Raw genomic sequence first — 12,512 nt, forward strand, 5'->3', positions numbered from 1 at the left:
CCCCTTCTTCTTCCTCCCGCCCCTCCAACCGCCCCCCCTCCATGGGGAAAAAAAAAAAAAGATGTCAGCTCCTCCGCTGTAGTATTGCTCCTTAAAAACCCCTCTCTCTGAAAATGACATGCCCTCGCAATGTAACTCCGAACTCCTACGCGGAGCCCTTGGCTGCGCCGGGTGGAGGAGAGCGCTATAGTCGGAGCGCAGGCATGTATATGCAGTCTGGGAGTGACTTCAACTGCGGGGTGATGAGGGGCTGCGGGCTCGCGCCCTCGCTCTCCAAGAGGGACGAGGGCAGCAGCCCCAACCTCACCCTCAACACCTACCCGTCCTACCTCTCGCAGCTGGACTCCTGGGGCGACCCCAAAGCCGCCTACCGTCTGGAACAACCTGTTGGCAGGCCGCTGTCCTCCTGCTCCTACCCACCTAGTGTCAAGGAGGAGAATGTCTGCTGCATGTACAGCGCAGAGAAGCGGGCGAAAAGTGGCCCCGAGGCAGCTCTCTACTCCCACCCCCTGCAAGAGTCCTGCCTCGGGGAGCACGAGGTGCCGGTGCCCAGCTACTACCGCGCCAGCCCGAGCTACTCCGCTCTGGATAAGCCGCCCCACTGTGCCGGGGCCAACGACTTCGAAGCCCCTTTTGAGCAGCGGGCCAGTCTCAACCCGCGCGCAGAACATCTGGAGTCGCCCCAGCTCGGTGGCAAAGTGAGTTTCCCTGAGACCCCCAAGTCCGACAGCCAGACTCCCAGCCCCAATGAAATCAAGACCGAGCAGAGCCTGGCGGGCCCAAAAGGCAGCCCCTTGGAGAGTGAAAAGGAGCGGGCCAAAACCGCCAACTCCAGCCCAGACACCTCCGATAACGAAGCGAAAGGTAAGGCCGCCTGGGCCGTGGCCCGGCTGGGTCTTCCTGGCCTGGGCGGGGGAAGGGAGGGGGTTGGGCCGAGGAGGCCCTGGACTGTCCTGGGAACGCAACCCCGGCTTCCGACTCGTGTCTGCTGAGCGCCGGGCTGGTGAAGCATTATTTGGCTAGGGAAGGTAAGCGGCGAAGTGGAGGTGCGGGGCAGGCAGCAGCCGTGGGCGCCGAGATCTGGGGGTGATGCGCACCGCGGACAGCCTACAGGCGCCTTGTGCTGTCCAGGGCGGATGACCGCTCCCGGGCGCGTGCTGGCTTTGGTTTGCTTGCTCTACGCTGTTGCCCTGGGGGGCTGATGTCCCCCGCTCAGGTCAGAAGCTTGAAAAATGCTTAAAATGGCGATCTTGGGCCAGGGACAAGGGAAGGCTGCGGAGAAAGGAGATTTTGCTTTACTGCGTTTTCCTAGTTGAAAATTGTTTCCTGCAAAGCTCGATTTTGTTGTTTGTGGGTCTTATTTGTGCGTTTGGTTTAGGCTCCTGCCGTTTGGGGCTTGGCCGGGGCCTCAGGCTGTGGGGCTGGGGCCGGAAAAGGTGGAGGTGCAGGGTTGCCCGCTACGTCCCCTCCTCCCCCAGACGCCTAGCTTGGGTATGGCGTTGGAAAGGGGGGCATTTGGAAGTGTTGTAAGCTTTTCCCCCTCCCTTTAAACCTTTTTTTATTTTCCTTTTTATAGTTAAGTTTTTAAAAATGTTTTTTCGTTGGTTTCCAAAAGCAGCTTGCAAACGAGTGGTTGGAAAATTTCTGTGTGCATGGCAAGCGGTTTTCTCCTGAACGGGAGTGTGGCTTTAGTTGGATTTCATTGTGATTTTGGTTGGAGAGAGAAAACCTAGCCAGAGTTCAAGCTCAGGGTTCAAGATTCATTTCTACTGCAGTAACTGGGGACCTTCAGTACCTTTCTCTGACACCTGGAGAAATAATGTGGAGGAAACAGGAGTGGAGTGAAGCTGAGGGGACCGACTTTCCCTGAAAAGTTGGAGCCAAAAACATCAGAAAAGGCCTAACTGGAGGGGAGGAATAGAGCGTGTTCCCCTTGGCATTGGCTACTTACTGGAGGCTGCATCTAAGAGGGGCTCAGTGGGTGTAGAGGCAGATGGACTAGTGAGAACTGAGAGGACTGCGGGCGGCCTGGATCTTGTGGTGCTTTGTATATGGATGCGGGCACACGCATGCCTGGCAGCGACCTGTGTCACACTCACACACACCCCTCTCACATGCTCTGCGCACACTCACACATGCCCGCTCACACATGCACATGCACTGTTTTGGCGGGCAAGGGCAGAGCCTCACCCTCTTAGATCTCCTCTGCAAAGTTGGCCTTGGCAAATCAGCTCATGGAGACCCTGGCCAGAAGATGAGATGTGTTCATAAGGGTGAGGGAGAGAGTAAGGCGCACAAAACCATGAAGCCTTCACTGTGGCATGTGGGTAACATGAAATTTTAATTTTATGCCCTTTCCCCAGACCCTGGGCTTGGTTAGGGTGCAGATTTAGGGTAGGAAAAGCTGTGTCTGACTCGCACCAAAGCAAAGTCAAGGTTAACAAGTCCCCCTCCGAATTGGATCTGCCGTGTCCCCCCCCCCATGGTAGGCTCCCCTTTCTCTCATGCCCTCCCCACGACAACCTAAGCCTTCTCACCCCAACTAATCTCTCTCAGCCTACACTTTGCCTATGCCTTTCTTGCCTCCCCCTCTCCCATTTTGGTGTCTCCACCAGGCCAGAATTCCCCATTTGTAATTTCTCCCCTCCCCCCAAAACCTAAAAACCCTAATAAGAAAATAAATGGGACAGAGTTAGAGTTAGAAGTGGAGAGCCTTTAATTTGGCAGGAGGCTGTAGGTGCAGAGGTGGGGGCAGAATTAAGGACATTTGAATGTTTTAAACTGCGGCTTCAAGTTTGCATTTTTCTGGTGCTTCCTGGTTCCCCTAGGACCCCCATCCCATTCCTCATCAAGATAAGATCCAGGAACCTGGCAGTTTCATTTGGCACAGGGGGGAGATAGAGCGCAGAGCCATCAACAGAGTCCTTTGCTGGGTGCCCCTCTCCGGTCTCTGGACCCTGGGTTTTCCTTAGAAAAGATGGCCAAGGTCTCTTCTTCTGCTTGAGGAGCAAGGCCAGTCCATTTCAGCAGAATGTGGTCCAGGGAGAGAAACTGTCAATAAGATAATGGGAAATACACACTATACTTACAGTATCTCCTTATATAAATAGACACGAGTATATATCTACATGTGTGTACATATGTGTAGGAGTGTGCATCTGCAAGAATACATGCATACATGCAGGCATGTATGTCTACATAGACTAGGCAGGAAATTTCCAAAAGGTTTCATTTCCTCAGGATATCTCTCTCCCTTGATCTTAGGTATCATGGCTAGGGCAGTTGTCTGAGGACTACTCAGCTGTTGCCACTGACCTCTGCTGCCTGCACAAGTTCCCCTACCTGAGCTACTCACACCTGAGGGAAGTGGCCAGGAGAGAAAGGGCTGACAATAGGAGATAATTGGGTAGTGTTGCTCTGTGGCACTTCAGGTGGGAGCAAGGGCTGGAGGTCTGGTGCAGGGACAACTGCAATGGCCTCTGGCTGCAGAGACTGGGGCGGCATCCCTCCACTGAGTTGAAAGAGGTCAGAGCTCTCTGGGAATTGCTGTAGACAGCGGGGTGAACTCTGCAACCCAGTCTGGGGCCTGGAAAATGCTTTTCCTTATGGAGTTTTCCAAAACTGGAATGGAGCAGAGAGGAGGGAGGGCCTGGTGAGGTTTTGAGCGCCCACCAGGGTCAGCAAGCTGAGGGAGAGCGGGAGTACTCAGAATCTGCTATGTCAAGGTGGATTGGGGTAATTTAAATTTAATAATGCTTTGGAAGCAGCAAACTTCTGTCCTTCTCCCCTGTAAGTCTAGACCCCAAAGATATTCTAAGAACCCTGAACCCAAGAGGACCCCCACCAGCCAGGCCTGTGGGGGCGAGAGCAGCTGCTCTGTGCTCGGTCAGCCACCCAACAGCAGGCTGGCAAAGACTGCAGCAAGCTGGAGGGTTTGCCTCTTCAGGGATACTTATGTAAATAATGTTATTTTTAACAGAGGAGATAAAGGCAGAAAACACCACAGGAAATTGGCTGACAGCAAAGAGCGGAAGGAAGAAGAGGTGCCCCTATACTAAACACCAGACGCTGGAATTGGAGAAAGAATTTCTGTTCAATATGTATTTGACACGAGAGCGCCGCCTGGAGATTAGCAAGACGATTAACCTTACAGACAGACAAGTCAAAATCTGGTTTCAAAATCGCAGAATGAAACTCAAGAAAATGAACCGAGAGAATCGGATCCGGGAACTGACCTCCAATTTTAATTTCACCTGAGCACGGGGCTTCCCCTCCCCCTCACCTCTCTCCCCCTCCTTCCTTCCCCCCCCTCCCCGCCCTCCTCCCTTTGTGCCTGGTGGTATATATTTTTTCCTCCCTGAGTATAAATGCAACGCGCCTGCAAAAAAGGGCAAAGACCTCAGACTCTCCTCCAAGGGACCAATGGTTCGTGCTGCGAAGATGCATCCACCTAAAGCATGAGAAATGGGGTGCCAGGGTTTGGGTGTGGTGTGCTCTCATAGACAAGGGTGGGAGTGTGGCTGGTGTGTGTGTCAACCCCTCACTCACCCACGCACTCATACACAACACCCTGTTCTCCATGCAAAGTTAAGGTCGAATCCACCCGATTAGAGAGGGGGGAAAGAGGACAAAAATCAACCAGAGTAGGTCTGTAATCTCGCAGAGCACAGTCAGGATACTTCTTCCTTGCTGCATTTCCTCCTTAGAATAATAGACGTTTTGGAAAGTTCAGCTAGTGTTTGTGTGTTTGTCGTAGCGCCCAGCGCCTCTACCAAACCCTGTCCGTGTCTTTACCTCCCAGTTGCTCTGAGAATCTGCTTGAAGTCTCGTATTTGTACTGCTTTCTGCTTTTCTCCCAACCTCCCAGCACCCCCACATCCCCCTTTCACTGACATATCAGAAATTCCATCCAGAGGAACTAAAAAAATAAAACATAGAAAATAGTGAAGCAAAGACAGAATCCCCCTCCCCCCCAATATCATCCTGTCTCTGTCTGGCAGTCGTGTTATTTAAAGATATTCTGTATGTTGTATCTTTTGCATGTAGCTTCCTTAATGGAGAAAAAAATCCTAATAAATTTCCAGAATCATAATCCTCAAATGGGTGGTTTTTTGTTTTTAGTGTTTTTTAGCGACACCACCCCCCAAGAGGCTGAGTGTGTGGATGTGTGTGTTTTGTGTTTGACTCATCTCCTAGAGCCTTTCTAGAACGTCTCTTGGCGGGTTTAATGTAAGTGAGAGACCATAACGTTGATTTAAATATTATCCAGGTGACCACAATAAGTCAAGGTCATAAAACAGTAATGTCAGGACGGTCTTGGTGCGCGCGAGAGGTGGATTTTATGATCTGCAAATATAATGTGGTGCTGCAGTAAAAGATGCATTTAAAGGTGACTGGAGGAGGGAAAGAGGCAGAGAGCAAACTGCAATCTTGAGGAGCAGACGGATATGATTGCCTGGGGTGCTGGGCTAGGCGCACCCCCACCGCTGCTGGGGGGAACCCCAAGAGCTCCCCACCTATCCAAGGAGAGGAATAAACTTAACCACCGGAGGGGGACGAGGAGCTCAGCCATCTCCCCTCGACAGCAGCAGCAGAAGCTCGGGCAGTGGCAGGAGGAGGCAGCGGCGACAAGGTAAGAGAAGCGGTTTCTTGTTCTTCTCTTGGCGGCAGAGTGGGGACTAGCGGTCCCCAGGTGCCCGGCGGCGCAGTGGGCAGGACAGGAAGGAAGGTGTTTTGGACATCGGAGCTTGCTGAGAGCCCAGGCTTGCCTGTGGCCGCTTGCAGTGGAGGGCAGTGGCTGTGAGCTCCCTCTCCTCCTCTCCTCGGCTCGTTGCTGTGGGCTTTGGCGATTAAAGGGGTAAATTGGTGGTTTTTGGCTTCTTTCTCTATACAGGCACTTAGGGTCGCCTCGAGGTTGACACATGGGTCTAGTTGTCGCTCAGTCTGGTTGTCTGCTTGGGGGAGCAGAGGGAGGGTGGGTTAGAGAAGGTTGGAGCTTGAAGCTCAGGTTTTTCTGCTTTCTGCTGGTTTGGATGCGAGCCTTATTCAGGTTCTCGGTCCCCATGCTCCCTGGCTGTGAGGCTTTGCCAGGCAAGTGGCCTGACTGGAAGAGGCTCTGGAGCACAGGCTCTGTGGTTTGGCCACCCATGGACGCAGGGGAGCCCGAGTCTAGCTGAGAGAGGGAGAGGAGCAGAGGGAATCTAGGAGGAGAGTGCAGGAGAGCCAGATGGATAGGGCAGGGGACCCAGCTCAAGAATGGAAGGACACTTCAGCTTCGCCCAGGGCCAGGGCCAGAGGCAAGGGAATAGGTCCATTGCGGTGCTGGGGGCGGGGCGGGGTTTGGCGGCTGGAGGTCCCATTTCACCCGAGTTTCCCTGAGCAGTTTGCTTAGACCAGAAGCTGATGAGGCAGTCAGACCCCCTACCCACCCAGCTACCCAAAGTCTACTCTGTAGTCCTTAGGGAGGTTGTGGGGGCGGAAAGGGGGACGGGGCTGAATTTCTTCCTTCCCCAACCCCCTTCCCTTCTCCTCCCGATAGATGCAAAGCTGAATCTCCCGCCCTGCTTGCTCAGCTGATCTGTGGCTTAGGTAGTTTCATGTTGTTGGGATTGAGTTTTGAACTCGGCAACAAGAAACTGCCTGAGTTACATCAGTCGGTTTTCGTCGAGGGCCCCAACCCATCTAGCCCGCTATGTCCCTCCACACTGGGACTGCCCCACAGCCCCCTCCAAGATAGGGCACAGTGGGTACAGACTGAGGAGAGCAAGCTGTGAGTGGGGCCACAGGACAAGTCTGGAGAACCCCTCTTTGTACTGTCCACTCCTCAGCCTGTCCCAATCCCTGTGGCTCCGGGAGAGGAGTTTCTCCTGCAGCTATTGTTTCCTGGACTCAGCTGATGGAGACAGACAAAGAAGGTCTCTAGCCAATTCCAAGGAAATTCAGGAATTTGAGTAAGAGGTGGCCTGGCGGACCAGCCAGGGTGGGGCAGGATCATTAGGAGAGAGAGAAGAGCACAGAAAGAGAAGGGAGTCTCTGGAAGGGTTGGTTTCTCTTACCTGCCACCTCCAAGGAAAAACTATGCCTCCACACGGCTGGGGCTGAAGCTTCCCCTTAGAAAAGTGGGGTGCCAGGGGGTCCCATGGGTTAGGGAACTCTAAGTGCCAGCTCAGCCACATCCCCTTCCCCTTCTATAGCTCCATCCCCAGGAAAAGGGCATATTTATGGTGTTAGTAGGTTAGAGGAAAGCCATCAAGTCCAAGTAGAAACACTACCACCCCACACTGGGAAACATCAGGGCAAGAACCTGGCTCTGGTCTCTGTCTAGCTGTCTGTGGCTCATAGGCCTTGGTCTGTTGTGTCTGTGGCTGTCAGGCAGCTGCTTGTCTTTGCGGAAATGTCTGGGTGAACTGAGGCTGCTAGCGCCCACCACTACCATATTGTTGGGATGGTTGTTGGCTGATGTCAGGGGGAGGAGGGGAGGATAATGGGGTGAGGAGAAATATGAGCAATATGAAAATTTGCAAAGCTTCTTCCTCTCCTTCCCCACCGCCTGGTCCTTCAATTTTGGCCCTGGTTGTTAGAGAAAAGCTCTCAAAAGAGGTTTCTCTTCCTGCGGAGAAAAGTGGGGCGGCGGGGGGGGGGGGTCAAGGAGAGTTTGGAGATACACTTCTGTTCTCAGAGAGACTGGGAAAGAGAAAGCCAAAAGAAGGACAGGTTTTTGGTTCTCTTTGGAATTATTATGAATATTAAAACATTATAAACTTTCAGATAAGGAAATAAAATCAAGTTATTGAAATAAAATATATGCATGGAGTTCTATAGTCAGTCTTACAGTTGTCTACTGGGGGATATATGTAACCTTGTATGAGTGCGGATCTCTCTACATCTCTGTTTCCTCCAGGATCTCTCAAATTCCTTGTATGTATTTACGTGCATACTCATTTATTTTTCTCTCTCTTACATAAAGAGATTTCTTTTGCCTCCAAGGAGGCTAGAGGAGAAAATGGGAATAGAGCTTCTTCTCTCCCCAGCTATATTTGTCAGTTTGTCTTTCTGTCTGTCCCTCATCCTTTTGTAGGGGGAAAAGAAAATCCCTTGGATGGAAGTGTTCGAATCTTTCTATGGCTCCCCAGAAAATGGAGAGGTTTTCAGAGAGGAAGGCCAGCCGGTACGAGGCAGGCAGGGACACCCCAGGTTTTGGAGTCCCTAGCAGTCTCTGAGTTTTAAGGCTGTCAGAAGCATGGGGCCATTTGGAGTGAAGGGAGTCCCAGACAGGGGCGGGGTGCTTAGAAGTGCCTGGCTTGGAGACAGGGTCCCTGGTGGGCCGAAATTCACCAATGAACGACTTCTGCGCTGTGGGTCTTTCTGCCCCCATTTTCTTTTCAGAGCCCGAGGGCTTATGAGGGGGGTGTCCACAGAGCCATGGGTCTGGGTGTCCCCCCCAAACCCTGGGGAATGGGGCGAGTTCTCACAGGGCCAAGGTGAGGGCCAGTCTGGTGGCCAGCGTCCACCCTGGGGTTCTGGGGCCATGGATCATAGCTAAGGCGGTGGTGATTATTTATTCGCTTCGCTGGAAGGGAGTCTTCAAAAGAAACAGCGTGAAGAGGAGGGAAAAATTATCTCTCTCGTCTGTGGATATTAAGATGGATTTTTACTTCTTAAAGGACCCTCCCCGCCGAGAGCGCATAAGCGTAAACTTAATATATGCTCCGCAGCCCAACTCCAGAAATCGCAATAAAAGTTAAAACCTCCCCTACTGGTTTTTTTTAATTATGATATGAGAGAAAGAGGAGCAGGATTTATAGAGCTGAACTCTCGGCATGTGAGTGTTTAAGACTTGTGGGAGAAGGAGGAAAAGGCAAGAGCTCGCCAAGGGGAGCCTTGGTCTCTGAGATATCTCGCCCGGCGGCGGGGGCTCCGGCTCAGTCCGGCCAATCTTCTATGGCCTCCCTGGGACCTCGGCTTTCCAGCACCCTCCTCCTGGGTCCACGACCTGGCCTCGGCACGGAGATGCAGCCCTTCTCAGGAACAGGTGAAGGGCAGCGGCGGTGGGACTTTGGGGGCTGCGGGTGGGAGTGTCAGGGCATGGGGCTTTGTGTGGGTTCCACGCCGGGGAGGAGGTCTGTAACCCCGGGCAGGACCGCAACCTGAGTATGGCCCGGCAGGCGCCTTGGCTGGGAGGGGTGTCCAGGCCGGGCACGAGAGCAGGGACAAGGTGGATTGCGTGTGGACTTTGGCTGCGGACGGAGCCGAATGGGCTCCGGGCGGAGGCCCGCAGCGAGGCGGGCAACCGGATGTTGAGTCTGTAGGAAGGACCTTGAGTCTGAGTGATGTTAAGGCTGCCGGGGGTGGCAGCCCAGAGTGTGCAGTATGCAGTGCGCAGGGCGCGGCGGTCCGCGTGGGCGAGGCAACAGGCCCCGCACACCTCTTCAGGGGCAGGGCCGAGGCCAGGACGTGGGAACCGAGGCCGACCCAGGCTCAGAGCATGAGAAATAAAAGCAGTTAAGGGTCTTTCTTTCTTTTCCACGTAAGAGGTTCTTTCTTTTTTCTTTCGGAGATACCTGGATTTGGTCCAGAACAGGTTGCCCGCGGGAGGGCCCCGCGAGCGGCAGCGCGCGAGGGAGGGAGAGAGGGAGGGAGGGTGAGACAGAGGGAGGGAGGGAAGGAGGGCGGGCAGCGGCGGCTGCGGTGGCCGGGGCTTCCCTCCCCCGGAGGGAGGTGGCTGCCCTGCATCTGTGGCCGTGGGGAGCCGAGGAGCAGGTAATGAAGGCGCTTCCCGAGGCGGGATTGGACCAAGCCAGAGGGACCGACTCTTCCGGGTCTCTGCCCAACGCCCTGGAGGGGAGAGAAGGTAGGGAGATCCGCGCCCGCCGGCCTGGCAGAGAGGCCTCGGGGAATGTTGAACCTGTATTTGATTTCAGGCTCACACTCATGTTGTGAGTCTGCCTCTAGAGATGCGGTTTGCCTGTCTGTCTGTCTGTCTGTCTGAGACGTCCCAAACCCTAAGCTCTCCTTCCAAAGGCTGAAAAAAAATCGAGAAAATTCGTCGGAATGTGCATTTTCATTCATTGGCTTCTCTGCAACTCAGCGGGGCTGGTTGCTGCGCCCCCAAGTTGGAAGGGAGCTTGCCTCCAGCCTCCTAGAAGCCTGATCCTCTGATTTCCTCCGCCATGGGCTGAGTTCCCGCTCCAGGTTCGCGGGTTGCCCTGAGGTTGGAGGCCAGACAGTTTCCAGTCGCGCAAGAAGGGCGGGGGAGAGACTAGCGGCTCTGGCCTCTTAATTGTACTTCGGGACCGTATTGTCTCTCCTTTCGCCACCTCCGCTGCCTCAGTCTGGGCTCCAAAGTCACTGCAAATTTCCTTGCGACACGCACAACACACAAAGATCAGGTAATAAGGCGCCCAGGGCCATGGGGGCTCCAGGCAAAGAACACCCCTAGCTCTGGGGCCCTCCCCCTCCAGCCACTCCCCAGGCTGGGAAACTAGACCGGTTGGGGGAGCTGGAAATAGCCCCGTTTGCTGCCGGGCGGCAGAGCAGGGGGCCGGCGGGAATGCAGGCCGTGGCGTTGAGAGGGCCACGTTCACAGGCCCTAGGGGTTTCACTCCTGCTGGGCTTAGGGGCCTGACTCCTGGTGTATAGGGATCCCGGATACCCACCTGGGGTGGGGGCAGGACGCGGGTCTCCTCGCGGCAGGCCAAGAGAATTCAGTTTCTGCTTCCAGCGCAGGCCTTAGCAAGGAGGAGTTGTGTGTGGGTGTGTTTTTCCCAACAAAGAGGGATCAGGAGAGAGAAGGGGGGAAAGTAGAGGGGAACCGGGGAGGGGGCGGGGAGGGGGAGAGGGCAGCGGAGGGGTGAAATGAGCCCATTTCAGGGGGAGAAGGAAAATGAAAGCAAATGGAGCACGGCCTCCTCCGCGCGGGCGGGTGCAGACCAGCCCGGGAGTGGGCTCCCTGCCTGCGGCGGCTGGGATGGCCCACTGGGGGCACCCGGGAAAGCCTGTTTTAAATTTAATCCGAACTTGACGGTGTGGATTGAACCGGAGGGAATTTAAATCACTAAAAAGGAGGCGCGGGGCAAGGGGAGGGGATGACTGTAACCTGTCAGTCTTTCTGTCTGTCCTTCCCATGGTGGTGCTAGCTTGGTTGTGGTCGCAGCTGCCCAGGTTTGTGGTGATGGAGTAAGGGTGTCCCTCCCCTTTAGGGGGCTCTCCTGTGCCCAGTGAAATCTTTGGGGGGGAGGGGAGCTCTAAGAACCAGAGTAAATGCAGAGCTGCTAGCTAAAGCTGAGATTTCCCCCTCCCTAACAGGGACTCCCTGTGGCCTCTAGTTTCTCCGGTTTTCCCAATCCGCACTGAGGAAAATTGAAGGGAATGGGGGTGAGAGGTAGCCTTAGAATCTGGCAGGAGAGTCAGCAGGAGTGACTGAACCTGGGAAGACAAGGTTCAGTTACTCCTGCTGGTGTATGTACCTTGGTGCCTGCATATCCTTGTGCCCCCATACATACAAGTCTGGATTTGGGGGGGCGCCTGAAGGTCTGCTTCAGAGCATTGACCTGTTACCCCCACCTCCAAATGCAGAGAATGGGGGTACAAGCCACATGCAGTTGTGGAACCCCAGGGACCTTGGCATGGTGAACTCAGGGGCTCCCAGTCTCTTCCAGCCCCCCTCCCCAAGGCTGCCTCTCTCAGCAAGGCCTTGGCAAAATGGGGCATTGATGGGGTGGGGATTGTGGGCGAGGCCTACTTCCTGATCCGCAGCTGTGCCTGTGCCGGAGTGGGGAGGGTCTGAGTTCACCCTCTGAAATGAAGGTGACAAACTCCCCTCACTTTCACGGAGAATTTGATGGCAGCAGGCAGTGTGGGCTGAGTGATGCTGGCTGCCCTGATGCTGCTGCCTCTGCTGGGTGGGCAGACCGGGTGGGCAGGCTGCTCAAGAGTTGAAAAGAAGGAAGTGGCCAAAGGAGAGAAAGGGGCATCTCTTTACAGTCACTGTGTCTGAGGGGCTCTCCCAAATAGTAGAGGCCCATAGAAGAGGGTCTTTAAAGTGTACCTTTCTTCTACAAAAACTGAGATTGGGGCAGATGGGGCCTGTCGCCTGGTGCAGGGCATAAAACCTTCTCCTTCAGTCATGTCTTCTTTGCTCCTTGACTAGAGCGCGGCTCAGCCCCAGCTGCTGGGTGGCTGTCTGGGCTGAGATGGGGTTCTATATCCCTGAGGCCTAGTGTACCCACAGGAGCAGGTTGCCCGGGAGGGGCAAGAGAGGAGGCCTCTTCCTCCTTTGTGTCCGGACAGAAGTGGCCGCTGCGCCTGTGCCGGTCCCCGGCAAAGGCCCAGCAAGCAGCGGACTGCACAATGCCACGGCTGCTCCGCCAGCTCTCACCCTACCCCGTCCTGCCTGCCTATCGCCGCCCTTCCTCCATCTCCTCTCTGCATGCTTTCCTTTCCCTGCTCTTCTATCTCTTTTCATCTTGCCTCCCCTCTTTTCTTCTCCTCTCTCTCCTTTTTATCCTAATCCT

At 54.6% G+C, this 12,512-nt stretch overlaps 1 protein-coding gene across 1 annotated transcript; it reads left to right on the forward strand.

The window, feature by feature from the left end:
* HOXC10 (homeobox C10) lies at positions 1-5,100 on the forward strand. Its single transcript, XM_019659673.1, has 2 exons — positions 1-864; positions 3,980-5,100. Exons 1-2 carry the CDS (start codon positions 114-116, stop codon positions 4,255-4,257), a joined length of 1,029 nt encoding a protein of 342 aa, XP_019515218.1. The 5' UTR covers positions 1-113; the 3' UTR covers positions 4,258-5,100.
* Positions 5,101-12,512: the final 7,412 nt, after the last annotated feature.

Source organism: Hipposideros armiger, unplaced genomic scaffold (genome assembly GCF_001890085.2).
Source record: "Hipposideros armiger isolate ML-2016 unplaced genomic scaffold, ASM189008v1 scaffold_303, whole genome shotgun sequence".
Classification (NCBI taxonomy): domain Eukaryota; kingdom Metazoa; phylum Chordata; class Mammalia; order Chiroptera; family Hipposideridae; genus Hipposideros; species Hipposideros armiger.